General features: G+C 46.0%; 3 protein-coding genes and 1 non-coding gene across 4 annotated transcripts; 1 reads left to right on the forward strand and 3 right to left on the reverse strand.

Moving 5' to 3' along the window:
• Positions 1–567: 567 nt before the first annotated feature.
• On the reverse strand, positions 568–10888 carry LOC116519157 (general transcription factor II-I repeat domain-containing protein 2A-like). Its single transcript, XM_032232876.1, has 6 exons — positions 10864–10888; positions 5992–8147; positions 5164–5216; positions 3505–3552; positions 2610–2719; positions 568–1935 (listed from the first exon to the last, which is right to left on the reverse strand). The coding sequence occupies exon 2, from the start codon at positions 8121–8123 to the stop codon at positions 6303–6305; it is 1821 nt and encodes a 606-aa protein (XP_032088767.1). The 5' UTR covers positions 8124–8147; positions 10864–10888; the 3' UTR covers positions 568–1935; positions 2610–2719; positions 3505–3552; positions 5164–5216; positions 5992–6302.
• Positions 4355–4487, reverse strand: LOC116519728. Its single transcript, XR_004256678.1, has one exon. It is a non-coding gene; the product is annotated as a small nucleolar RNA SNORA17 (small nucleolar RNA).
• Positions 10889–14831: 3943 nt separating the features above from the next.
• Positions 14832–19029, reverse strand: MRPS2 (mitochondrial ribosomal protein S2). The gene is made up of 4 exons (XM_032233706.1): positions 18947–19029; positions 18014–18121; positions 17253–17382; positions 14832–16039 (listed from the first exon to the last, which is right to left on the reverse strand). Exons 1-4 carry the CDS (start codon positions 18975–18977, stop codon positions 15430–15432), a joined length of 879 nt encoding a protein of 292 aa, XP_032089597.1. The 5' UTR covers positions 18978–19029; the 3' UTR covers positions 14832–15429.
• Positions 19030–20183: 1154 nt separating this feature from the next.
• Positions 20184–24137, forward strand: C16H9orf116 (chromosome 16 C9orf116 homolog). Its single transcript, XM_032233730.1, has 3 exons — positions 20184–20656; positions 22163–22241; positions 23685–24137. The coding sequence occupies exons 1-3, from the start codon at positions 20508–20510 to the stop codon at positions 23871–23873; spliced, it is 417 nt and encodes a 138-aa protein (XP_032089621.1). The 5' UTR covers positions 20184–20507; the 3' UTR covers positions 23874–24137.
• The last annotated feature ends 1912 nt before the right edge of the window (positions 24138–26049 follow it).

Genomic DNA, 26049 nt, shown 5'->3' on the forward strand with positions numbered 1-26049 from the left:
TCTACTGTGTAGCACAGTGGAGTTGCCATGGTAATGGCTTCACAGTACTCCACAAGGGAGCTCCCTCTGGTAAGGGGGAAATCCAACATTAGAAATTACATTTGGTCCGGACATTTTCCCCTTATAAATACCTGGGCAAAGCAGAGCTATTACCAAGTTACTTATAAATTAGTAAGGCCAGGAAAAAAATCTAATAAACAAACCAACTATTGGGGGAGGGACTTGTCAAGAGACTTTTGGAGAATTCTTACAACCAAAAGGCATTTTAGGGGGGGACAAAGCTGTTGCTGAGGAATCTCTGCTCTCCCACTTTCTTCCGGGACTGAGCTATGCAGGCCCTGGCAGCCTCTGCTTGGCATAGAAACAACCTAGCTGCCCGATTTCCATGTTGGGAGCGGGGGAGGAGGGACACTCAGGATGGAGCCGCAGCACCATGTGAGCCAGCCACATTCATAGAAGCCATTGCAACCCTCCCCGTCTTGAAACCTCCCCCCGCCACCTAGAAAGAAGCCCAGGTAGGATAAGCAGAATCAAAACTTGTAGGAGTCATTGAAAACAAAGAGGACGTTTTCTGATTTGAGAAAAACCTTTATTTGCAACTTCTTTTATAATCTTATTTCCCTTCTATTGGCCAGCTTTGACTAGAATACTAGATTTAATTTCAGAATGTACATTTAAGAAAGGGCAATAAACCCAGGCCAGGTGAGCGAGAGGCGGATCTGCTACTGTTTCCCTTTCGGGTGGCTTTTGAAGCCACTCCTGCGTGATTCAGTATTTGTAGTAAACCTGGAGGCGCCTGTCTTCAGACTACGCTGCGCCGTACAGGTAATCCCCGGGTTACGAGCGTTCCCTTAGCGAATGTTCAAAGCTACACGGAGCACTCCCCTGGCGCTTCCAAACAAGGCCCAAAGCTACAAATTTTGCAGCACCACAGCAGTTGTTCACCACAAAGAGAAAACCGCTTTCCCCATCTGAATAAAAGACCAGCTTCTCTGCCATGAAGGCCTGCAGGCTGAGTTTGGGCCCAGTCTGACTGGCCTCAAGGAGCCTCCTGCTTGCTGCCCACTGGCTAGTTTGAATGAGGTCGGCAGCTGCTACCACTGTCTCGATCCCTGAAGCTGGATCCCTGTGGCCCTGCCCAGGCCTTTTCTACTACCAGAGGCCTGCTGGACACGTGGCCCCAAGCCAAAGTCTTTTGTCAGAAGCTGGCGAAAACATATTTCTTAAAGTCACGTTCTTACAGCTTCGCCGCCATCTGAATAAAACGCTTTGGCTTCTCTGCCAGTGGGTAAAAGAAAATAATCTATGGGAAACGGGTTGGGGGAGTGGGGAGTAAGTGGAATCCAGGATGCCAGCAAAGCAGGCCCAGATTGTGGAGACCCAGCAGGACAGAATGTGGGGAAGCAATTGTGGGGATCCCAGGGGAGCATGAGGTATTTCATTGGATTGGAGGTGGCTTTGGAGGCCCCGCATGCTCTTCCCCACTCTGAGATATCTCGTGTGCATTTAATGACCTACACATTCAATTAACAAATGCACTGGGGAAAGCAGGGAGCGATCAGGTTCATTTAACGAGATTCAATCAAACAAATCCTCATGTTACGAATATAATTGGCAGGCTCTATTACATTCGTAACCCAGGGATTACCTGCATTCTTTCCGCTAAGCTGACAAAGGAGCTTAAAAGGATTGTGTCCTTTTAAGGTTATGAGCCAAAGAGGCTCATAACCTGGCTCACTCGAAATCACATTTCCCAAGCGATGATTCTCCAAATGTACACACTGAGGCTGGAGGAAAGAACCTAGGTGAGCCAACGAGATGCTGAATTGGAGCCACCCTGAAGAGGAAGGTCCCTGAAGGAAGAATGGAGCCGGAGTCCTTGGAAACCTCTCAGAACTGTGTCTCATCTCGTTCCTGCTGCTTGCGCCCACGACACTGTTGGCCAGAAGGAAGAAACATCAAATAAATTTCATACTAATAATTTATATATATATAAACTGGTATGTGTGTGTTTATGTGTGTGTGTTCCAGCAGAACTGTGGTACACAGATGACTTACTCTCTGGAAATAAATACTGTGGGGGTAATACAATAGCAATAGCAATAGCAGTAGACTTATATACCGCTTCATAGGCCTTTCAGGCCTCTCTAAGCGGTTTACAGAGAGTCAGCATATTGCCCCCAACAATCTGGGTCCTCATTTTACCCACCTCGGAAGGATGGAAGGCTGAGTCAACCCTGAGCCGGTGAGATTTGAACTGCTGACCTGCTGATCTAGCAGTAGCCTGCAGTGCTGCATTTAACCACTGCGCCACCTTGGCACCCTGGGGGGTGGGGTGTTCTGTTAAAATATAGCCTGTTGTACCTTAAAATGGCATCTACTGTACTGCCTTCTACTGTATAACGAGTGGAGTTGCCGTGGTAACAGCTCCACAGTACACAAGGGAGCTCCCTCTGGTAAAGGGGAAAATCCAACATTAGAAATTATGTTTGGTCTGGACATTTTCCCCCTATAAATAAATACCAGGGCAACACCAGGTTGTCGGCTAGTTCTTTATAATAAAACTGTTGCATTTCCTTAAAATAAACCCTGTCCAAAGGAATGCTAACCTCCATCTGCTGACGCCATGACGGGAGTCCTCCATGGATTGGGAAGTTTGACTTCATGGCCTCTCACCTCCCTTGTAAGGCTGACAAAACATCTTCATTTGAGCCAATGACTAGAAACGTACAGAGTCACGTTACAGAATTGTCTATAAATATGTCTTCATTAAGTCATCAAGGCAAAATAAAGGAGGGATGAGATACAAGTAAACAACTAAAAGATGAAATGTTCCAGCTAGACCTATGGTCCTCCTAGACTTATTAAAATTGCAAGAATTTTTGTGGCAGATGTTACATCGTTAAAAATTACTCTGCAAAGATGTAAAAGGAAAAAAAAACTGTTTTCAGGTTTGTCTTCAAAGAAGGTATATAGAAATAGAGGCAGCAAATATATAATAGAGACATATATAAATATGGAACATAAGAAGCAAATTTGTAACTTTAAGACTTGTGAACTTCAAACTCCCAGAATTCCCCAGCTAGCATGGCTGGTTGATGAGTTCTAGAAGTTGAAATCCAGTTCTTAAAAAGTTGCCAAGGTTGTTGGACTTTAACACCTGCATGGGTCAGGTCAGGAGTTTTCAACTTGCTAAACTGAGGAAGACAGCGGTTGAGAAGAACCACTGAAATTGAATTCCATATTCAAAATGAAGCATTTTCTCCTTCATTAACACCCTTTACAGTGCTCAGAAAATGTTTGTGACCAAAAGAGAATAAAAGCTTCAAATCAACAGATGAAGACACTAATTTTTTGGGAGGGAAAACTGCTTAATTCAAATTTCCCTAACTTAAAGAATGCACAAACTCGGAATGCCCAATCTGCCAAGAACAAATTTTGTCAAGTTATTGTAGCATCCAAAATTCATTTGGATACTTACAATATTACAGTGCACAATCTTACCTTTCTGAATTCATTTTAAATATGCGTTGAAGAGCCAGCCTCGTGTCCCTGAAAACAAAGTGGTTTCGTTAATTTGGACTCAAATCATTGTGCCAATGATGCAACAAAAACATGCTTTTTGAAAATTGCTAACAATCATGGATGAACAGAAATGTGATACTCTTTTCTGAAGTTAAAAGAGCAGTGAAGTACTAGAAATGGCAGTATGAAAAAAAGCTGAATTTAGTACCCTCGGAAATATATATAGATATAAAAGGCAAATACCACTCATTCATCATGAAATCTCCAGAACCGTAAAGTCTACAAACTTGAAATTTGACACATATGTTCCTCTTAGCTAAGAAAGGATTTTTCGAAATGATCATCAGATCATTAGTATTTCTTATACAATAATTAATATGCTCTGATGCTAAGGAATTCTACTCCCCCTCCCCACCTGAAAAGAACTCTGTTCCAACTGCCAGTTGCCTCACATTCCGTTACCTCAGTTCAAACTGACAGACGTTCAACTCCTTCACTCAGGGGCAGTCTGGGGCTCCTTACAGTACTAAACGTCAGTATCTCGCCAAATGTCTACGCTTTCCACCTATGGAGCTGTTTCAGGACTTAAAGGCGCGGGAGCAATATTCCCTTCTGTTTCAATCACCGATCATCACTGAGCCAATGGATTGAACCAGATTTCTCCTGCATTGCCTGATCACATAATTTCTTTCAGAAGCACAGGTATCCAAGCTAGTATAGTATACAAACATAGTCTTCCTCCTTTCCTGGCATCCAATCCACTCTCAAATAATAGCGGGGATCAGCCGCACAGGACCCCCCACAAATGATCAAAAGAAAATTTGCAAATTTTGTCAGGCTAGTAATCATTCTGAGTGCCCACCGTTCAGAGCACTGAGCGTAGACCTAGCCTGCTTCTCTGTGCCACCTACTGACACAAACACAGCACAGGAGCCATGCCTGCAACGCCTGGTAGGGGCAGCCCCCAACCCGGGAATGCCTTTGAGAACTATTACCATCTGGCAGCCGGTACAGGACAATAAAAACAAGGACAAATAGGCTGAAAAACAGCTTCTTTCCCTGGGCAGCAACTATCTTGAATTCTTCTGTATATTGCAATATTAATGCAATATTAGGTTTTCAATTTCAATTATATAGCATGTGAAGGATGTGCCTTTGTTTTTATTTTTATAATGTACACTGAAGATGGTATTTAATTTCGTTGTAGGATGAGCAATGACAGTAAACTGAACTAAATTAAAAAGAGCCAAGGTGGCGCAGTGGTTAAAGTGCAGTCCTGCAGGCTACTTCAATTGACTCCTAGCTGTAATTCAGCAGTTCAAATCTCACCAAGCTCAAGGCTGAGTCAGCCTTCCGTCCTTCCGAGGTGGGTAAAAAGAGGACCCAGATTGTTGGGGCAAGAGGCTGACTCTGTAAACTGCTTAGATAGGGCTGTAAAAGCACCATGAAGCGGTATAGAAGTCTAAGGGCTATTGCTAAACTAAACTAACGAAAATAAATTAAAGCCTTGTTGCAGTTTCCTTTTTCCTAACTGGTTACTTCTGAAAAGCTGGTTGCACAAATGCAGTGCAACCCCTGAATTTTTTTTTTTTTTTGGGGGGGGGGGAGGGCAAGGATCTCCCAGGAAGTCAAACTCACCTCTGCTCAAGGGAGGGCTCTCTTCGACCCATGGAGGCTTCCTAGTGCCAATCCTGCAACAGAATGAAAAAGAAAAAAGTAAATCCAAACCAGCCATTCACACCCACCCCCTTCATAGCACCAACACTCGGGAGAAGCTTAATTGCACCTGAAGGCCAGATGAGAAACAATGGATGGCGACTTATCAAGGAGAAATTCAAATGAGAAATAAGTAGTTTTCTGAGTGAGAACCAACCAACCAGTGGAATGGCCTGACTTCAGAAGTTCTGGGTGATGTGATTTTTAAGACGATTCTAGGCAGCCGTTTTATCCAGAGTGGCCTAGGGCAGTGGTCTCCAACCTTGGCAACTTTAAGACCTGTGGACTTCAACTCCCAGAGTTCCTCAGCTGAGGAACTCTGGGAGTTGAAGTTCACAGGTCTTAAAGTTGCCAAGGTTGGAGACCACTGGCCTAGGGCAATGAGGGTGAACCTTTTAGAGACCAAATGCCCAAAATGCAACCCAAAACCCACTTATTTATTGCAAAAAGGCCAACATAGCAATTTAACCTGAATAATGAGGTTTTAGTTTAGGAAAAAGGAAAAAAAAAACAACTCGTACATCAACATCTTCTGTCTTGAAAGAAAAACACAATAACAGAGCTTCCAATGATACAAACAACTTTTTTATTGAAAGGTAGAAGTTTGCATTGGGCATGCTTTTGAATAATTAGCAATAACAATAGCACTTAAGACTTATATACACCTTCGTAGTGCTTTCCAGCCCTCTCTTAAGAGGTTTACAGAATCGGCATCTTGCCCCCAACAATCTGGGTCCTCATTTTACCCACCTCGGAAGGATGGAAGGCTGAGCCAACCTGGAGCCTGGTGAGATTCGATGTGCCAAACAGCTGCCAGCGGATCAGCAGATGTAGCTTGCAGGACTGGACTCTTAACCACTGCACCACGGCAGCTCTAATTAAGGTGACTTTTGCTGTTGTATGCATGCTGATAATCTGTCCAACTTTGGCTCATACTTTGTAAGTTTGAGAGCGACACATGCAGCATTCGGGTCATCTGTTTGTCCATTTCTGGTGTCAAGCAGCTGCTCACAAGCTTTAAGATGATCCAAACAAAGTAAGGAAAGCAATCCCAATTGCTTTCATTGGCTTAAAATTATTTGGCCGAGAATTCCACACTTTAAGGATTTCATTTTGCTGTCAAACAGCTGCTCGCAAGCGTAAGATGATCCAAACAAAGTAAGAAGCGCAATCCCAAGTGCTTTCATTGACTTAAAACTACTTGGCAGAAAATTCCAAACTTTAAGGATCTCATTTTCAGAGCTAACTGTGCTGTCCTTTGCCATCCCTTCTATCTTCTCAAGTGTTTCACGCAAGTCATAGAATTTATTTTTCCAGATGGAGCTTTCTTGAAATTCCAATAGCTCCATTTCCAGGTTTCCTAAATCTAACCAGTGTAAGCAGGAAAGATCAAGTTCTTCAAATTTGGCTTTATCTGGGGAAGTAAGAAAACACAGGGTTGTCTCCATCTTACGGAACTGTAAAAAACGGTTACTAAAATTCATCATTGCAGCTGCTACAATGCTAGAAAATTCCTTGTAGATTTCCTGGCGGCTTGTAGGATTGCCTGCAAATGTTGCAGAATTTTCTAAATGCCTTTTTAGATTTGGAAAATATTTCAGCTGCCCACTTTCAAGGTCTCTCTCAAAAACCTGCAGTTTTCTCTCAAATGTTTTGATATCACAAAACATCCTTTCTGCTGTTTTCCCGACCCCTTGCAGTTGTTGGTTCAGTACATGGAAGTGTCGTGTAAAATCTGTAAAAAACATGAGGTTGGCAAGCCAGGCCATATCAGTGAGCTGTGGATATTCCTGCCCTTTTTCATTTGTAAACAGCCTGATTTCATCCAAGCAGGCTACAAATCTCTCCAGGACTTGCCCTCTGCTCAGCCACCGGACATTATCGTACATAAGTAAACAATTATACTGTGCCTGAACTTCCTCAAGAAGTGCTTGAAACTGTGGAAAATTCAGCGCATGAGACATGATGTAATTCACCATTTTTGTGACATCTTTGAGGACATCGTCAAATTTTTTGCTGGCACAAAGAGCGTCTTGATGTATAATGCAGTGGAACTGAATGATTTGATGCTTCGCTTCTTTAACAAAGAACTGTATGAAACCAGATGTTTCCCCCACCATAGAAGGTGCCCCATCACTAGTAATTGAAACCACTTTTTCCGGCCTTATGTCATGTGACAAAAAAGCCTCCATCACAGCATCGTAGATTTCTATTCCTTGGATCCTTTCAGGAAAAGACACCAGTTTCACCAGCTCTTCTCTCATGATGTCACCAACAGCATAACGCAAAATTATTGCTAGCCTGGTGTGATTATTTATATCTGTGCTTTCATCCAAGCACATGGAGTAGCAGGCTGCCTTTTGTAAGTCAGTGGTGAGCTGCTGGCTAACATCACTTGCCATGCACTGGCCTCGATCTTTAACAGTATTTCTTCTAAGTGGCATCTCAGAGAGGCGTCGAATAATTTTATCCTTGTTCGGGAAATCATGGAAAAGGGAATCACTTCCAGACAACATGGCCATTTTGATAATATCCCCATCAGAGAGGGGCTTCCCATGTTTTGCTGTGCACACTGAAATTTGAAAACTGTCAGCTGCCAGATGAGGTGCTGTAGAAAGATCGTTGCAAAAACTAAGAGACTGGGAACGATGTTTCCTCAATTTCTCTTCAAGAAACTCTTTTCTTTCCATTTCACCAAGTTGGGCAATACTTTTGTGGTTGGTGTCAAAGTGCCGCCTGACACTTGACGTGCGACACACAACGCTTTCATTACACAAAGTACATAACGCTTTCCCATTGTGTTCAACCATTCCAAATGACTCTGTCCAAGCCTCTCGAAATGATCTCCCACTATCTGTTCTGGTTTTTTTTGCTGTGCTCATTTTTGCGTGTTGAAGACTTGCAATCTACAAAAACACAAAATTTAAAAAAAAATGAAGCATCCAACACAAATCTATCCCTATAACCAAAAAATAGCTAACACTATTCGTTAACACTAAAGAAATGGCTATTCCTGAATCAACAATTGTTCCTTTTTAATTTGCTAACCATCAGCTCAAGGGGACAATATTCCACTGACCACCAGCCTTTCGCCTGCTCTGAAAAAGGGCATCTGAGTGCATTTCCTACCTTTGTTTCACCTGTGCTGTACATGTGTTGGACCTACTTCTTGGGGAATTTGCATAAATAAGATGAAGTGGAGGTAAAGAAAATAACATGTAAGTATATTTTCAAAAGAAAGGTACAAAGGGGGAAAAACATAATCAGGACAGGTTTGAGAGGGAAAAGGAACAAGAAATGATAGCTAACTATTTTTCGGTCTGTGGAAATACCACCCCCAAAAAATAAAAATTAAGAGCTGGAAGAGACGCCTACAACAAAAGGAAAGAAAAGGAAGAGAGAAGAGGAGATGAGAGGAAGAGGAGGGAAGGAAGATAGAAGTGAGGAGAGGAAGATGGAAGGGAGGAGGAGGAGAGAGGGTAGGAAGGGGAAGTGAAAGAGGAGTAGGGGAGAGGTAAGGGAGGAAGGGAAAGGAGAAAGGAAGGAAGAAAGTAGAAGGGAGGGAGGGAGAAAATGGGAAATAAGGGGGTGTCAAAACAGGTGAGGGATGGTAAACAAAGCAACCCAAATGGTATATTATAACCCTGTAAATGGAATGACAAATGTATAAGTGACGAATGTAAAAAATAATAACTGTGAATGTATACCTATAATTGTATATAAAGAACAAAAAATAAAACTTTTTTTAAAAAAAAAGATGAAGTAGAGGTGTAAACAACAAGGCAGCAAGCACATGCACGCGCTGTGGCCAAGAGGACTCTGCTCCCCTCCAGCCTAGCTCTTCTCTAACCCCACCACGGGAATCTGCTTTGCCACAGACTCAACAGGTTGCCATCCACACCACACCCTCATGGCTCACCTTACTCCAGAGAGAGGAGGAAGCACTCCCATTGGACTGCTGGGCAGGTGATGAGAAATGCCCTCAGGTGTGCATGGAGAGGGGGAAGGAAGCAGACCAGCCCCACATCCCTCTGGCTTTCTATAACCAATTGTTTTTTTCCCTAATGTTTAATTGATTTTATATATATTTAATCTATAGTAAGAGTTGCGAACTCTGTGCTGGGGTGACAGCCCACATGTCCATAGAGACGGCTCTGAGTGCCCCCTCTGGCAGGCGTGCCATAGGCCCACCCCCCCACTGGTATACAGGGTCTCCTGCTTGAGGAGGGGGTTGGGCTAGACCTCCAAGGTCCCTTTCCAACTCTGCTCTTCTAAAGATCTCACCACCAATTCCAACAGAAGTAAAGCAGAAACAGGATGGGAATGAGACGAGCAGGAAGCAAAGGTTTTCTGAGCTAAACTATGGGAGGAGAAAAGTGCATCTGGAATGCTGCATCCAATTTTGGTCACATTACAAAAAAGATGTTGAGACTTGGGGGGGGGGGGGAGTGCAGAGAAGAGCAACTAAGGTGATCAAAGGCCTGGAGACTAAAACATAGAAAGAACGGCTGCCAGGTTTGGGTTTCTTTTCTAGAGAAAAGAATAATTAGGGACACGATGGCGGTAGTGCAGCATTTGAGGGGCTGCCACAAACAAGAGGGAGTCAAGCTATTCTCCAAAGCATTAAGAGGGCAAGACAAGAAACAATGGATGGAAACTAATCAAGGAGAAAAGCAACCTGGAATTAAGGAGAAACTTCCTAACAGTGAGGACAATAAACCAGTGAAACAGCTTGCCACCAGATGCTGTGGGCGCTCCATCACTGGAGACTTTTAAGGAGATTGGGCACCACTTGTCTCAAAGGGCATAAGGGCAGTGAGGGTCAACCTTTTTGGCACGGAGTGCTCAAACCTGGAGGTGCATACATGTGCGTGAATGTGCATGCACCAGAGCACTGAAAATCTGGAGACCAGCCTGTTTTTGGCCATTTTCAGGTTTTTTAGGCCAAAAAATCCCCCCAAAGACCTGGTTTTTGGACCATTTTCTTGGGCTCCTGTGCCCAGGGCACGCCAGAAACCAGAAGAGCAGCTGGCGACGAGCACCACCTGTGGTATACACGTGCTATAGGTTCCCCATCATGGGTATAGGGTCTCCTGTTTGAGCAGGGGGCTGGACTAGAAGACCTCCAAGGTCCCTTCCAGTTGCTCTGAATGATTGCAAGGGAGCTCCAGCTCAAGTCCCCCTCATTTAAAGTGACGATTTAGTCCACTCTGCCTTCTCTACTCCTAACTCGGAAACCATTTCCCTGCTTTCCTCTCCCAAGGGGACCAAACAGCATGGGGGTCCTTCAAAGGACCCACCCACCCCTTAAGGTGGCAAAAGCAGCAAGAAAGGCGGGAGAGCCGCTTCGTTCTTCGTTCTCCTGCAAGGGAAGCTCACTCCGGGACCGGGAAGGGCCCCGAGCAAGCTCCCTTCGGCAAGATCCCGCGGGGTGGGTGGGCGGATGGGCATGGAACGAGCCCTCCCCCGTGCCTGCTTTAATTGCAAAGTGGGTCCCGTCTTCCCCAGCCGGCTAGGGACGATGGGAGCTGCAGTTGACGCCGTGCCTACACCATCCGAACGGCGAACCACGTTAAAGGCGCTCTCGATGGAATTCGCAGGGAGCATCAGAGCCAACCTTACCTGAACGTCCCCCCGAACCCAGCAGCAAATGGCCGAAGACACGTGGTCCTCGCCTTATATAGAGAGAGAGGGAGTGGGCGGAGCTAGTGAGGAGCGCTCGCGCGCTCGCAGTCTCAACGGGAAGCCTCGAGGGACATAAAACTTCCTGTGTCGCCTGTTTTTTCTTTTTTCTTTACTTTGTTGGGGAAATTACAGATGGGAGGAAATAGAATCAGAACAGAGCTGGAAGGGACCTTGGAGGTCTTCTAGTCTAGCCAAGTCTAGTCAAGCAGGAGATCCTATAGTAAGAAAACACTGTCCAGTCTTTTCTGAAAAGCCTCTAGCGATGGAGCACCCACAACTCTGGTGGCAGGCTGTTCCACTGGTTAATTGTTCTATTAGGAAGTTTCTCCTTAACTCCAGGTTGCTTCTTTCCTTGATTAGTTTCCACCCATTGTTTCTTGTCCTGCTTTCTGGTGCTTTGGAGAATAATTGGACCCCCGCTTCTTTGTGGCAGCCTTTCAAGTACTGAAATACTGCCATCATGTCGCCCCTAGTCCTTTTTTTCTCTAGACTAGCCAAACCCAAATCCTGCAACTGGTCTGCATGTTTTTGTCTCCAGGCCTTTAATCATGTTAGTTGCTCTTCTCTGCACTTTTTCCCCAAAGTCTCAACATCTTTTTTTGTAATGTGGTGGCCAAAACTCCATGCAGCATTCCACACATGGCCTCACTAAGGCTCTATAAAGCAGTACTAATACTTCATGTGATTTTGATTCTATGCCCATTTATACAACCCAGGATTCTATTAGGTTTTTTGGCTGCTGCCACACATGACTGGCTCTTGTGTGATTATCCACTAGGACACACACACACACACACACCCAGGTCCCTCTTACAGTAAATGATTTTGAGCCAAATTAGGTTTAGCCCTTCCTGGCGGGTGAAGTTCAGAAAGACCTAATTAATGGAGATGTGGACCTTTGTAGAAATTAGATTTTATTACTGATTTGGATTTCTATAACAACACAACTTAGAAAACCAAACCTGTCTTGGATATTCAATGATGAGTCCCTAGGGAGTGGGCGGCATACAAATCCTATTAAATTTGAAATTTAATACGCCCCACTTTGGATGTTCTGCCCAATGTTGTCAAAATTTGCACTGTAATTAATTTTTTTTAACGATGTGCGCGGCTGGTTAGGGCAAATAGATGGGGAAGAAATGGAGGCAGTGACAGATTTTATTTTCCTGGGCTCCAAGATCACCGCAGATGGGGACTGCAGCCAAGAAATTAAAAGAGGCTTGCTCCTGGGGAGGAAATCTACGGCAAATCTAGATAGCATCCTAAAAAGCAGAGACATCACCCTGCCAACAAAAGGGTGCATAGTCAAGGCTGTGGTTTTCCCAGTTGCAATGGATGGTTGTGAAAGTTGGACCATAAGGAAGGCTGAGTGCCAAAGAATGGAGGCCTTTGAACTCTGGTGCTGGAGAAGACTCCTGCGAGTCCCTTGGACTGCAAGGCCATCCAACCGGTCAGTCCTAGAGGAGATCCACCCTGACTGCTCTTTAGAAGGCCAGATCCTGAAGAGGAAACTCAAAGACTTTGGCCACCTAAGGAGAAGGAAGGACTCCCTGGAGAAGAACCTCATGCTGGGAACGATGGAGGGCCAAAGAAGAAGGGGATGGCAGAGAAGGAAGTGGCTGGATGGAGTAACTGAAGCAGCCAGCGTGAGATTAAATGGACTCCAGGGGATGGTAGAGGACAGGAAGGCCTGGAGGAAGGTTGTCCATGGGGTCACGATGGGTCGGACACGATTTCACGACTAACACCACAACTGGTCACACCCTTTCCTCATACCCTTTCCCTTTCAATCTGAATAGCTATCTGTATCTTTAACAAATGTTTAAAAATTAAAGAAACGCAAGATAAAACGTCAGTTCCTGCTTTCATAGATTGCTCAAGCAGAAATAGTTTCCTGGGAACTAAACTCAAGATTATTCCAGGGAATTGGTTTTGGTTTTGTTGGTCACAAATGAGATTCCTTTAGCGAAGGAAAGCACCAGAAGTTTCAGGGGTGGAGTAACATTTTGATACCGAAAAACCAACTGCTCCTTCCTCCCATAGAAAGCAAGCAAACGTGCAACCCAGTTGGGTGAATACTCAGAATGCATCTCCCAACTCTTTTTGAGTTGTGGCTACTTACAGAGTCCTCGACTTATGACTGGTCACTTAACAGCCGTTCAAAGTTACAATGCAGCACCCAAGAACAATCTCCAAAGTTTTTCCAGCTTTGCAGACCGGTGGAGGGGGGAAGGGAGGGGAAGGGACAAGGGACGGTTCTGCGAAAGCAATGGGCAAGTGCACATGCACGCACAGCTGAATTTGCAAATGGAGATGCATGTCTGTGCACACTTGCTGCTTGCGTAAGTGGACTGGGTGCATGTGTGCCTTGCCCACCAGTTATGTGGCTAGTTCCAAATGGATTGCAGCCTGGTACTGGGCCGTGGCTCAGGGATTGGGGGCCTCTGCCCCAGAAGACGCTTACAACCCAGTTCCAAGAGCCAGGCTTCTTCCACTCATGTGATTTTTGGATGCTCAGCCACCAGCCCACACTTAGAGAGGTTTGCAATGCACGGAAGTCACATTTCAATTTTTTGGCATAGCTAAAAAAAAAGGGGGGGGTGTATAACAACCGCAGCATTTTCCTTAACGATCACTGCAAAAAACAAGGTCAAAACTGGGCTGGTCATGCAGGTGACCTGCTTTATGGCCATCATGACGTATGACCATAATGGGCAGGCTCCATTACCATCATAAACAGTAACAGAGTTGGAAGGGACCTTGTAGGTTATCTAATCCAACCCGCTGCTTACGCAGGAGACCTGTAGTAGGGATTTGAACCGCCAAACTGCCGACCTTTCTGAATGACAAACTCAGTGTCTTAGCCACTGCGCCATAATTAAAGGACTACCTTCTATATATTTTGGGGGAAAACATGGCTTCATCCAACAACTTACCAAAAAACGTGCCCTCCAGGGAATTAGCAAAACAAAAGGGTTGCAATGTGCCTCAATGGTAGCAGGCAGCCACTGGTTCTCCACTCCACGTTCTTTTCAAGAGAGTAGAATAAGCTGGAAGGGACCTTGGAGGTCTTCTAGTCCAACCTCCTGCTCAAGCAGAAGAACCTATTCTCTTTCGGATAAGTGATTGCCTAATCTCTTCTTAAAATCTTCCAATGATGAAGCACCCAGAATTTCTGGAGGCAAGTTGTTCCATTGGCTAATTGTCCTCACTGTTAGGAAATTTCTCTTTAATTCCAGGCTGCTTCTCTTTGATTACCGTATTTTTCAGAGTATAAAGACGCACTTTTCCTTCAAAAAAGAGGCTGAAAATCTGGGTATGTCTTACACATAGAATACAGGATTTTTTTGGTCCCAAAGCCCCGCCCCTTCACCAAAATGGCCTTGCAGAGCCTGTAGGAGTCTTTCAGAGAGCTCCTGGAGGCTGGAGAAGACAGAAATGAGTGAAAAACAAGCCGTTTTTTGCTGTTTTTTGCTCAATTTTGCCCCCCCACCCCCCACCCCCAGGAGTACTCTATAAGCCTCCTAAAGGCTATGCATGGAATTCTTTTTGACAAACCCTTTTTGACAGGGTTTCTTGCTCGTTTGCGGGGGGCACCACCCAGGAACACTCTGCAAGCCCCCTAAAGGCTATTCATGCCTTGGGGGGGGGGGGTGAGCCCGTTTTAGCACAAAAACGGGCCGTTTTGGGGAGGTTTGCAAAGTGCAAAAACCTTTTTTTTTTAATTTCCCTCTTCAAAACCTTATACTCCAAATAATATGGTAGTTTCCATCTATTGTTTCTTGTCCTGCTTCTCTGGTGCTTTGGAGAATAATTTAATCCTAATTTAATAACTCCTGAACTGCATTTTGACCACCAAGATGTAAACCGCTAAGATGTAAACCATTGAACTGAAGAAACCAAAATACCATCCAGACAATTTATTCCTTCAGCTGCCAGTTCTTGTGAAAACTGCTGCATTCAATAACATTTATAATTTAAAAAACTGGCAGCTCAAAAGAGTGAAGACTGAAGTGGAAAGGCAACACATAGAACAGAAGGCGGGTAGGAGACCTTTGTCTTCCTAATGATTAAACTACAGCTCCCAGCATCCCTAATAGTTAGAGACTGTGTGATCTGCAACCTCTGCTTCCCTACCTTGTAGTACAGGGTTGGGTTGCTGCCGGTTTTACTACTGGTTTGCAACCAGCGTGCACGCCGGACACCCACGACATGCACAGTTCAATGTGAAATGTTCTTCGCACTTGTGTAGAACAAGTGACGGTGAACTGTGCATGCGCAGCCACTAAAAATCAAAATGGCGGCAGTCCAATGGCGGTGAGGGAACCGGTTCAGGGGCATGGCAGGCCTAGGATGCTGCCGGTTCTGCAACCCAGGCCTGAATTCCACTAGTGGTTCAGCCAAATCGGGCCAAACTGGGAAAAACCCACCTCGGTTGTATTAGAGGCAGGCTAAGAAATGGGAGGGGTTCAGTCCAGCAGGTATATGTAGAGACTGCAAGTCCTAGCTTGAGGAGTTGGAATGCCCGTTCTCCTCATCCACCCTAGGAATTGGGCGCTGGAGGGGGGCCATGGGCCTGGTGGACTTCTTCTGCAGCCGGAATAAAGCCTCCAGGTGCCTCCTCTTCTCTTTGGCCCTCAAGATGGTGGTCTTGAAGAGCGAGAGGTAAAGGCTGATGGCCGAGGGGCTGTCGTCATTCCCCGGGATGGGGTAGGTGATGAGGGAGGGATTGGCGTTGGTGTCCACCACAGCCACGGTGGGGATGCTCATCTTGGCCGCGTCCCGGATGGCCAGGTGAGGCTCAAAGACATTGTTGAAAGTGTTGAGGAAGATCAGGAGGTCTGGCAGGCGGACACCGGCACTGTACTGGATGGGGGCGTTGGTCAGCAAGCCGCCCTGCCAGTAGCGGGTGTGGGCGTACTCCCCGCATTCCTTGGCCACGTTTTCCACCTGGTGGGACGTCTGGCGATGGCGGCTGATGAAGAGGATGATGCCTTTGCGGAAGGCCACGTGGGCCGTGAAATTGAGGGCCAGCTGGAGGTGCTGCGCCGTCTGTTCAAGGTCGATGATGTCGTGCTCCAAGCGGCAGCCAAAGAGATACGGCACCATGTATCTGCAGAGAGAACAAGCAGACGGTCTGAAGCCGTCCCCAGGCCAGAAAAAGAGGCAAACAAGGACTACCGGCCGAAGGGGCCATTCCAGAGGTGAAATTCAGCAGCTGAAATTTTGAGTAGTTTGGAGAACCGGCAAATACCACCTCTGGCTGGCCCCAGAGTGGGGAGGGAATGGGGATTTTGCAGTATCCTTCCCCTGCCACACCCACCAAGCCATGCCCACACCCAATTTCTGGCCTTAATTCTGGTCATTAGTCGAAGACAATCTGTACACACCTCTCATATTCCTATTTTATCAGGCAGAAGTTTTGAGCTTTTGCAAAGAGGCCAAATCAACCAGCCAGACATAAAAACCTACACCCATGCTTCCCAAACTTGAATCAATTATCCAAAATTAGGTAAAAGTGAGCTTTTGGGGGTAATGATACGCAAATCCCTTATACATCACAACAGGAACATTTGACTAGAAAGTGTTTTACCTACAGGGGGGGAAAGACATTTTAATAAGCAGTTTTGGGTAACGAAGGAAAACATTTCAAAAGCAGTGAAAAGCAATGGCAAGTTAATGGAACCCCTGGCCCCTCTTGTCCTCCAGCACCCTGGCCAGCCATCTGTGCCAGGAGGTGGAGAATAGCTATATAAACAGCAAGGTGCTTCCCCAGAAATATGCAAACTTCACCTTTGAACAAAATCGTTTTGCGTTATAATCTTCTGTGTAGAGATTTCCAGTTAACCAAACTGTGCTTCACGGAATTAACCAGTTGCTCTATTCACACAACTATGACTGAACTTGTTAATATCTAATGGAGATAACGAACAGCTCGCCCCCTCCAAAATATCCAACTACATTTTATCTTAGCGAGTGGGGTGGGGAGGAAGTCAAATACATCTACCCGTCAGTTACACATCGAAAATCCCAAACTGAATCTCAGGAAAATCTGAGGACAATTCTAGATGGAACGGCAGGAAAGTTGCCTGAGCAATGCTTATCTCCAAAGCTCCGACCCAAAGCTAGATTCAAATCTAGGCCACAGTGGGTGGCAACTATGGTTGTGGGAAGCTGTATGCTGTCTATTTAGCCTATCGGGGTTTATTTCTTTGGACCTAACCAAAACGTGGCAACTATGTTTTGGCAATCCGGGCTGAGATTTTGTGTGAGCCTAGCCAGGGAATTTGCTCTTTGTGGCTCGCAAGCCCTGGGGAAGAACTGACCTGTGGCGGCTGCCCTTCTTGTGGCCAAGGTGGACTCGAGCGTCGAAGAGCTCCTGGAGAGAAAAGAGCTCCTGCAGATTGAAGAAGTCTGCATGCTTCAATGGCTCCCGCAGAAGCTTCTCCTCAATATCTAGAATAGAAAAAGAAATGTATTACAATTAAATAGAGTAGAATAGAATATAGAATAAAAGAATAGAAGGATAATAGAATAATAGAATAGAATTAGAAAAGGGGTAGGGTGGAATAGAGAATAGGATAGAATAAGAATAAACAGAATAAGAATAGAACAGAATAACAATAATAATAGAATAGAGAAGAGAATAAGAAGAGAGAATAGAATGGAATAGAATTAGGATAGGATAGAATTAGGGACGGATAGGATAAAATTTAGAATAGAATAGAGTAACGTTATTGTCACTTTGAATGTACACTCATCAGCATACATTAAAATGAAATTCTGTTGGATGCAGTTTTCAAAGGGTCACCACTTCCAATATACACTACATAAACATGACAAAATAAATAACCAAAAATTATGTAAATACCCGCATATATTATATGACACAGAGAAACAACAGTCTAGTTCAGATGTATGCATGTGCATCTGCAAGAGAGAAACAGCTTCAAGGAGGAGCACCCACTAGAATCAGGCCTCAGTTTCCCCACGGGCAAGCACTCCGGCTTCCTTCTCCCACACCTTGCTCCAGGATCCTCTGCTGCTTTCCTCATGGCTTTGAGCCCCCAGACCCGGAGAGACTTACCATCCTGTGGCTGGCTGGCTGGTGCAACCGAGAGGGTCCTGTGATGCCTCAGGAATCCGGATGTGGATCTCGCGACTGTCACACATCTGCTGGACTGAAGAAGGGCTGCTGTGAGGAAAAGAGAGAAGGCAAGGGGTGAGCTCCTAGCAAACAGGAGATGACACTGTAGTTCAATGTGTCTTATGTCAAACACAGGATTTTGGGGGGGGGGATACTAGTTTCTGAACCCCCACAACTATAGGGATTCTTAAAGCCCGCCATACCACAGCCCTTCATGTCTCCCCCTTGCCTGCTTCCAGATGCTGGACGTCACGCTGTGTGGGGCATTCTGGGAGTTGGAGTCCAGCATCTTAACATGGGCTGGAGGTGGATGGGGAGGGCAAATAGAGGTAGTCCTCGACATACAACAGCTCATTTAGTGACCGTTCAGTTACCACCTCACTGAAAAGCGTGACTCATGACCGTTTTTTCACACCCTTGCCACACCCCCACGGTCACATGATCAAAATATCGGAGGCTTGGCAACTGGCATGTACTTATGACACTTGCAACCCCGTAATCCCCTTTTGCGACCTTCTGGTAAGCCAAATCAATGGGGGTGGGGGAGCCGGATTCGCTTAACAACCTTGTTACTAACTTAACATCTGCAGAGATTCACTTAGCAACCGTGGCTAGAATGGTCGCAAAACGGGGCAAAGCTCACTTAATGTCTCACTCAGCAACAGAAATATTGGGCTCCATTGTGGTCGTAAATCGAGGACAACTTTATGCCCCCATCAAATCAGGGAGCGCCGGCGGTGCAAGGTGCGCCCCCGCCTCTCCCGGGCCTGCAGACCCCAACCCCGCTGGGGGCAGAAGACCTCGGGCCAAAGGCCGGAGCCCCATCCCGGCGCGACCCCGCGATCCTCCCTCCGAGCGCAGGTCCCTCTCCACCTGTCCGCGAGAGGAGCCTGGAGGCCGCCATGTTGGTCTGGAGCGCAGGCGCAGTTCGCCCTCCTTCGCGCGCGCCAGGAACCGGGGCGGGGCTAGCCAGAGTAATGTCCGTCTCATGGCTCCGCCCATGCGGCCACAAATCCGGCCGACGTCCGCTGGCCACGCCCACACGTCGCTAGGCAACGTCGTGGGTTCGAGTCCAGGACGGCCAAAGTCTTGTACCCCGATTTGCTCCGTTCCCCTGGATTGTGCCTGGGGGGGAGGGGAACAGAGCTGGGCGGGGAGCTCCAGTTACTTTTGTCGAGGTTTGCTTTGGGCAGGCTGTCTGGGGGATGGGAGCTGTCACCCTCTTGCCCCCCTCACCCTCACCTGCTGTCAACCTGGAAAAGCGAAATATTTCCTTTTTTTTAAAAGGCCTGGACTAAGGAATGGGCTGTGTCTTTTTTTTACTTCAGATGGCAAACTTAAAGGGCTTCCCCACCCCCAAATGGAGAGGATTCTGCCCAGTTTGGGGTCTTGGGGTTTCATGCAGGCTTCCTATTGAAGAAAAGATGCATTCAAAATGCCCCTGTCGCCTTTCAAAATGTTAATCACGAAGCCTAAAATTCACAGAATGAGACAGAGCAAGAAGAACTAAATCTGGCCAATTTAAACTGAATTACTGTATGTATAGTTAATGCAATTATTCCATTCATCATTCATGGTCCTGTGGAAATTACAATTTGCAGGCAGCTGATAAGACTATTCTATTCCTATTCCTAGACTATTCTATTTTCTATTCTATTCTATGTTCTATTCTATTTTCTTATCCTATTCTATTTTCTATTCTATTCTACTTTCTATCCTATTTTCTATTCTATGTTTCATTCTATGCTCTATTCTATTTTCTATCCTATTTATTTTCTATTCTATTTTGTATTCTATTCTATTTTGTATTCTATTTTATTTTCTATAATATTCTCTATTCTATTTTATTCTATTCTATTTTCTATTCTATTCTCTACTCTATTTTCTACTCTATTCTATTTTCTATCATATATTCTATTCTATTCTATTCTCTATTCTATTCTCTATTCTATTTTCTACTCTATTCTGTTCTCTTCTATTTTCTATCCTATTTTCTATTCTATTTTCTATCCAATTCTATTTTCTATTCTATTCTCTATTCTATTTTCTATCCTATTTTCTCTCCTATCCTATCCTTTCCTATCCTCACTTTTGGGTCTCGTGATGGATTCACTCATCAAGCAACAGGATGTGGGAGGGTAGGTGGCTTTCAGCCTCCTTTGTCAAGTTGGAAGAAAAGCGGATTTTGTCTGCCACCCTCCCCATCCCCCCCCCCCCATCAAGTGCAGGCTAATGCAAGGAAGTTGCTGTTGCTTTAAATGCACCAGAATGCCTGGAGCTGTTTCGTAGCAACCTGGACATGGTTTCCTAGCAACCTGAGCTTGGTTTCCACGCCAAAGCCGGTGCGTGGGTACCAGGCTGGCCCACAGGCTCTTCTCTTCCTACAGACGGAGGGGCTTTGTTCTGAGCGACCACAACCCGCCCAGCCCTTCCCATGGCCGAGGAGCCCAATCCTGAAGCCACTGCTGCTGCCTTGCGCAGCGCGGACGAAAGTCGGTTAGCCCAGAGAACCAGCGATCAATATCGGGTGAGCCACGATTTACCTGCCCGGTTCAATCACCCGGGATGGTTTCGGGGTTACAGGTGAGTGGAAGGGCCCATGCAGATGGGGCTGGCAAGGTCGAGGGAGGGTTTGAGATGTAGGAGGGGCATCTTGGTCCGGTTTGACCCAGATGGGCACAAAGTTGCCAACCTGATGGGCCAAAGGGCAGAGTCCTGGCAGTGAGCGGAAGGGAGGAGGTTGGTTGGGGGTAAGCGTGATTTGGAAACCCTAGCCACTGTGGTTAGTAAGAACATCTGTGCAGGTTAGCAACGGCTCAGTGGCTAAGACGCTGAGCTTGTCGATCAGAAAGGTCGGCAATTTGGCAGTTCGAATCTCTAGTGCCACGTAATGGAGTGAGCTCCCATTACTTGTCCCAGCTTCTGCCAACCTAGCAATTCGAAAGCACATAAAAATGCAAGTAGAAAAATAGGGACCACCTTTGGTGGGAAGGTAACAGCATTCCGTGCTCCTTCGGCATTGAGTCATGCCGGTCACATGACCATGGAGACGTCTTCGGGCAGCGCTGGCTCTTCGGCTTTGAAACGGAGATGAGCACTGCCCCCTAGAGTCAGGAACGACTAGCACCTATGTACAAGGGGAACCTTTACCTTTACAGTTAGCAAACCACAGTTTACAGTAGCCCCCCCGTCCCAGTCTTGCTGGACTGAATGTGGCTGGAAAAGTGTATTTATTGAATGTATTTATTAATTAAATGTATATCCCTCCCATCTTGCAGGTTATGCAGCTCTGGGCAACTTACAATCCAACAAAACAATATTATAAATGATTTTTTAAAAAGTAAATATAACTTTAATCTAAAATCAATACATCTGGACCTTTTTGTTTTGTTTAGGATGAGTGGTTTAAGAGAGAGGGTGTAGAGAAACTGACTTGCAAAGGGCTTACAGAACACAATTTCATACAAAAGGCTAACATGGTTTGCTTGTTGAAGATTTAGGCATGTGTGAACCCAACCCTTAATTGGTGAAACTGGTTCCTTTGAGGGGAAAAAAGTACTTTTTCTGAAGAAGAGAAAAAAAGTGGGAAGCGATTTATTTCTAAACTAAAAAAGAGCCAAATAACAGAACAGAGGTGGATGGAACCTTGAAGGTCCAACCCTGCCTAAGCAGGAGACCTTACACCATTTCTGACAGATGGCAGTCCAGTCTCTTCTTGAAAGCAAAGAAGGAAGGAGAGGAGATCCTGAATGCTTAACCAGCTGAAATCATTTAGAAATAAAAATTTAGAAATCATTTAGAAATAGAATCATAGGGCTGGAAGGGACCTCAGAGGTCTTCTAGTCCAACCTCCTGCTCAAGGCAAGAGACTTTATACCAGCCCAGACAAATAGTTTGTCTAATCTCTTCTTAGAAACCTCCAACGTTGGAACACCTACGACCTCTGCAGGCAAGTCTTTCCACTGATGAATTGTTCTCCCTGTCAGGAAATTTCTCCTTAGTTCTAGATACTCAATGTTACGCCCTTAAAATTAGTAAAGTATTTAAAAAGAATTCTACTGGCTGAGGTTGTTGTTGTTGTCATTTCAGAGTGAAAGAACGCAACCTATTGTTCAGGACGACCAACATGGATTATGGAGCCAAACCTCCAACAGTGCACGAGATGCCGGTCAGTATTGAGATCTGAATATTATGGTAGCCAATTCCTCTTCAGGAAACCCATGAATTGGTTCAGCAAGGGAATAAAGCAGCTTTTAATGCATTTGATTAGCATGGCATGCAAGCAGGTCCCCACAATTTGGCACACCTCAAATTCTCTAGTCTTCTTTCAGCTTAATTTAGTTTTATTTGGCCATAGTTCCCCATCTCTGGTGTCAAAGAATATAACTTCGGCATTAAGGAGGAGGAGGAGGAACGTGGTGGCCCTTGAATTAACTCTGACACAATATTGACTAGGCTGAGACTACCTCCCCTTGTTCAGTCTCAACATGTTTCTAAACATTTGCAAGCGGGTCGGTCCTCTTCCACGGAGGTCTCCATTTTATCTCCAGTGGGTGCATTGGGCTGAGGGGCAGTGGCCAGCCAAAGTCCTCCAGGGGTGTTGTGGCCCTCCAGCAGCTGAATCGGAGGAGGAGGAGGAGGCGTGGGAGGGTCAGCATCAGGGCAACCTGGGAGCTCCGAGGGGGAAGAGGGAATGGAGCTGGCAGAGAGAGAAAGCGGCAGAGCCTGGGCCATCCATCAGCTCTCAGATGAAGAGTCAACAGCCCTCAGGTCTGGAGGTGGCTGATGAGGAAGAGGAGGAACAACTGGGGCCAGTGCCTGATACACAGAAGGCAGGAGAGGAGAGCAGTGGAAATCTATGGGCCGATCCTTGGGACGGAAGAGCCACCGCTGCTAGCGAAGCCCCGCCCTACCTCTGGGGATGAAAGGCAGGGGGCAGAGATGAATAGGTGTGGCAGACAACTATTCATCTTCCAGACAGGCGGACTTGTTAGCTTTTTGTTGGGCCTGCCGGCACCCCTAATAAGGTAATCTTTTGAGTTCACATCAGAGGGTTTGTCATGTTTGGGGAGCTGGGGCAGAACAAGTGGCTTGTTCATGTGGCTGAAGGGAGATTTGCATCTTGGCCTCCCAGTCTCTCTAACTTCCCACTTACCCATCCAGATCCTTTCAGGCAAAGCTCAACCCTCCCAAATTGGGGATTAATCAGCCTATGAACGCAAGGTCTTAATACTTGGGTGGGAATTCCAGCTGACCCTTTGGGGATTCTGGCACCTGCCATGAGGCCAACGTAGTCGTCGTGATGCTCCAGGTCAGAGGTCAGCAACCAGTGGCTCTGGAGCCGCATGTGGCTCTTTCATCCCTCTGCTGCGGCTTCCTGACACTTGAAATATGTGTCACAACTGCCAATGTGTGGCATCCACCGGCACGCAATTTTATTAAGCTTTTTGACCCCCAGTAGATTTTGTGGCTCCCGGTGTTTTCTTTTCTGTGGGAAACAGATCCAAATGGCTCTTTGAGTGTTTAAGGTTGCTGACCCCTCCTCCAGGTGATTTGAATGGCCTCTTCTCTGATGACTAAAGATTGCCCTCATCTTTTTGACTCTCCGCAGACCAGTTTCCATGTCAGTCCACATTCCTTCTCTGACCGCCTCATCACCTTCGGCATGTACAGGAACTATGGCATCAACACCGCCATGGAAAAAAGCTACGTGACTGGTCCCGACAACTTCATCACTTTCCTGGATACCCGCAACTTCCACCCCAGTTACCGAACTAAAGGACCCTCCCTTTCGGAGTAAGGGGCACCGAAAGGCTTCCATATCTCCTTTAGCTTTTAACATTCCAACAACCAGACCAAAAAAATTTTAATGCCCCCCACACACACACACACACTTCCTTGGAAATTCTTTTTTCAAAGGTGACTTGCACCAGAGACTCCCAAGAGATCCTGCCTTGGATCTTGCTAACAGTCTTAGCCTCTTTCTTAGCCTCTTTCTTAATACGATGAGCATGTTAGATCGATATTACCTGCCATAAAAACATTGAGAATGGACGGGTCTCTGTGCGTGGTTTCACAATTAGTGCAAGACCTACTTTGCCAGTCGAAAATGCCACATCTGTCCCACAGCAGCCACAGCAACTGATAGAAGAGAATCTCTGTAGCTCACAGTTGACCCATGCGGTCCTTTGATGCTCTCTGAACTTGGTGGTTTTCTTGCAGACATTTCATTGTCAGTCTCGCACTCATTACCGTTTGGTAATGAGATGTCTGCAAGAAAGCCACCAAGCTCAGAGAGCACTGAGGACGCCGTAAGGACACCTCCGAAAATTTTCCTGATTCTGCCAATCATTGAAATGAATCAACCAGAGCTTAACTAGATATGTTCGAGGCAGTTTCCTAATTTTGTGGCCACCGCTTTTGCTGAGCTGAGGACTGTCTCACCTTTGAACAATGCTCCATGGCCTATAATCCAAAGAGAAGTGAGTTGAGGGAGGGGAGAGAAAATCTGGACCTGAGAATTCAGTATATTGACTAGGGAAATGCAGAGCTTCAGATATGAAGCCAAATGGGTATGCTAGGACTTGTTAAGTGCACACAGGAAAAGATGCAGCTGCTTTAAGAGTGGGCACGAGCAATCTGGAGAGATTTTGGTGGCTCTGAAATGGAGGGGGTGTGGGGACACTCACAAGACTTAGGAACACCTTGTTGCAACCTGTTAGTACCCCAGGACTCAGAGACATGTTTTTCTGGAGCCAGGTTAGTGCATGAGGAGAAAAAATTAATCAGACTAGAGCTGGAAAGGATCTTGGAGGTCTTCTAGTCCAGCCCCCTGCTCAAGCAGGAGACCCTATACAATTTGAGACAAATGGCTGTCCAGTTTCTTCTTAAAAACCTCCAGTGATGGAGCACTCACAACTTCTGGAGAGAAGCTGTTCCACTGGTTAATTGTCCTCCCTGTTAGGAAGTTTCCAGGTTGCTTCTCTCTTTCATTAGTTTCCATCAATTGTTTCTTGTCCTGCCTTCAGGTGCTTTGGAGAACAGGTTGACTCCCCCCCCCCCTTTTAATTGTGACATCCCCTCAAATACTGGAATACGTCTATCAAGTCACCCCTAGTTCTTCTAGGGGTGACAGCTTGCCTCCTGGAGTTGTGGATGCTCCATCACTGGAGGTTTTCAAGAAGAGATTGAACAATCATTTGATTGGGCTGGTAGAACAGGACGCTTAAGACTAGAGCAGGGGCTTGGACTAGAGGACCTCTAGGGTCCCTCCCAGCCCTGTGTCTCTCTGTTCTAGGAAAAGGCATATTGAAAAGGAGGGAAAACTCCACACTGGTCAAGCTCAACAAGGCAGGGTAAGAGCTCACAGTATTTTCATTTGGGCAATGGCTTTAATATCCATTTACCTGCCTAACGTCAAACCTGAAGAAATGTCACCAATCTTTCCTAAACCTTGGTTTCTCTCAAGTGAAAAATAAGGGTAGAAATAACCATACAGATATACAGGTGACCCTTTGACCACCAAAATTAAGAGAAGTTATCAGCGAAGGATGCGGAAGCAAGTGGCAAGTAGCCTCAATTGCTAGTGTGTAGTGAACCGATGGCACATGTGCCAAAGTTGGCATGCAGAGCCCTCTTGGTGGGCATGTGCACCATCGCCCCAGCTCAGACAGCTGGTAGTTGGGTTTCCAATGTGCGCATGCATGCCAGCTGGCTGGTTGTCGGGTTTCCGGGGCGCATATTGTGTGCTGGCCAGTTGGTCGTTGGTGCTCGCACCTTCCAGTTTGGGCACTCTGTGCCTAAAAAGTTCACCATCACTGAGTTACTGTATTCTACAAACGATTGTTACCCAAACTACGGCTTAGTGCCGCAGCTGTGATAAAAGCTTGTTACAGGCAATGCCAGTGAAAGTGCTGTGGATTCAAGATCATGGCAAAAACTGTCCTATCTCCACTTTTTTGTGACTCGCTGCAGAG

This window comes from Thamnophis elegans, chromosome 16 (assembly GCF_009769535.1).
Source record: "Thamnophis elegans isolate rThaEle1 chromosome 16, rThaEle1.pri, whole genome shotgun sequence".
NCBI lineage: Eukaryota > Metazoa > Chordata > Lepidosauria > Squamata > Colubridae > Thamnophis > Thamnophis elegans.

Excerpts from the sequence above, each read along its gene's own strand:
- C16H9orf116 (XM_032233730.1), top strand. The coding sequence starts at position 20,508 with ATGGCCGAGGAGCCCAATCCTGAAGCCACTGCTGCTGCCTTGCGCAGC. Across the intron at positions 20,657-22,162 it reads GGATGGTTTCGGGGTTACAG|AGTGAAAGAACGCAACCTAT; the intron begins GTGAGTGGAAGG and ends TTGTCATTTCAG. Across the intron at positions 22,242-23,684 it reads CAACAGTGCACGAGATGCCG|ACCAGTTTCCATGTCAGTCC; the intron begins GTCAGTATTGAG and ends GACTCTCCGCAG.
- LOC116519157 (XM_032232876.1), bottom strand. The coding sequence starts at position 8,123 with ATGAGCACAGCAAAAAAAACCAGAACAGATAGTGGGAGATCATTTCGA.
- MRPS2 (XM_032233706.1), bottom strand. The coding sequence starts at position 18,977 with ATGGCGGCCTCCAGGCTCCTCTCGCGGACAG. Across the intron at positions 18,122-18,946 it reads CAGGCTCCTCTCGCGGACAG|CAGCCCTTCTTCAGTCCAGC; the intron begins GTGGAGAGGGAC and ends TTTTCCTCACAG. Across the intron at positions 16,040-17,252 it reads AAGAAGGGCAGCCGCCACAG|ATACATGGTGCCGTATCTCT; the intron begins GTCAGTTCTTCC and ends TTCTCTCTGCAG.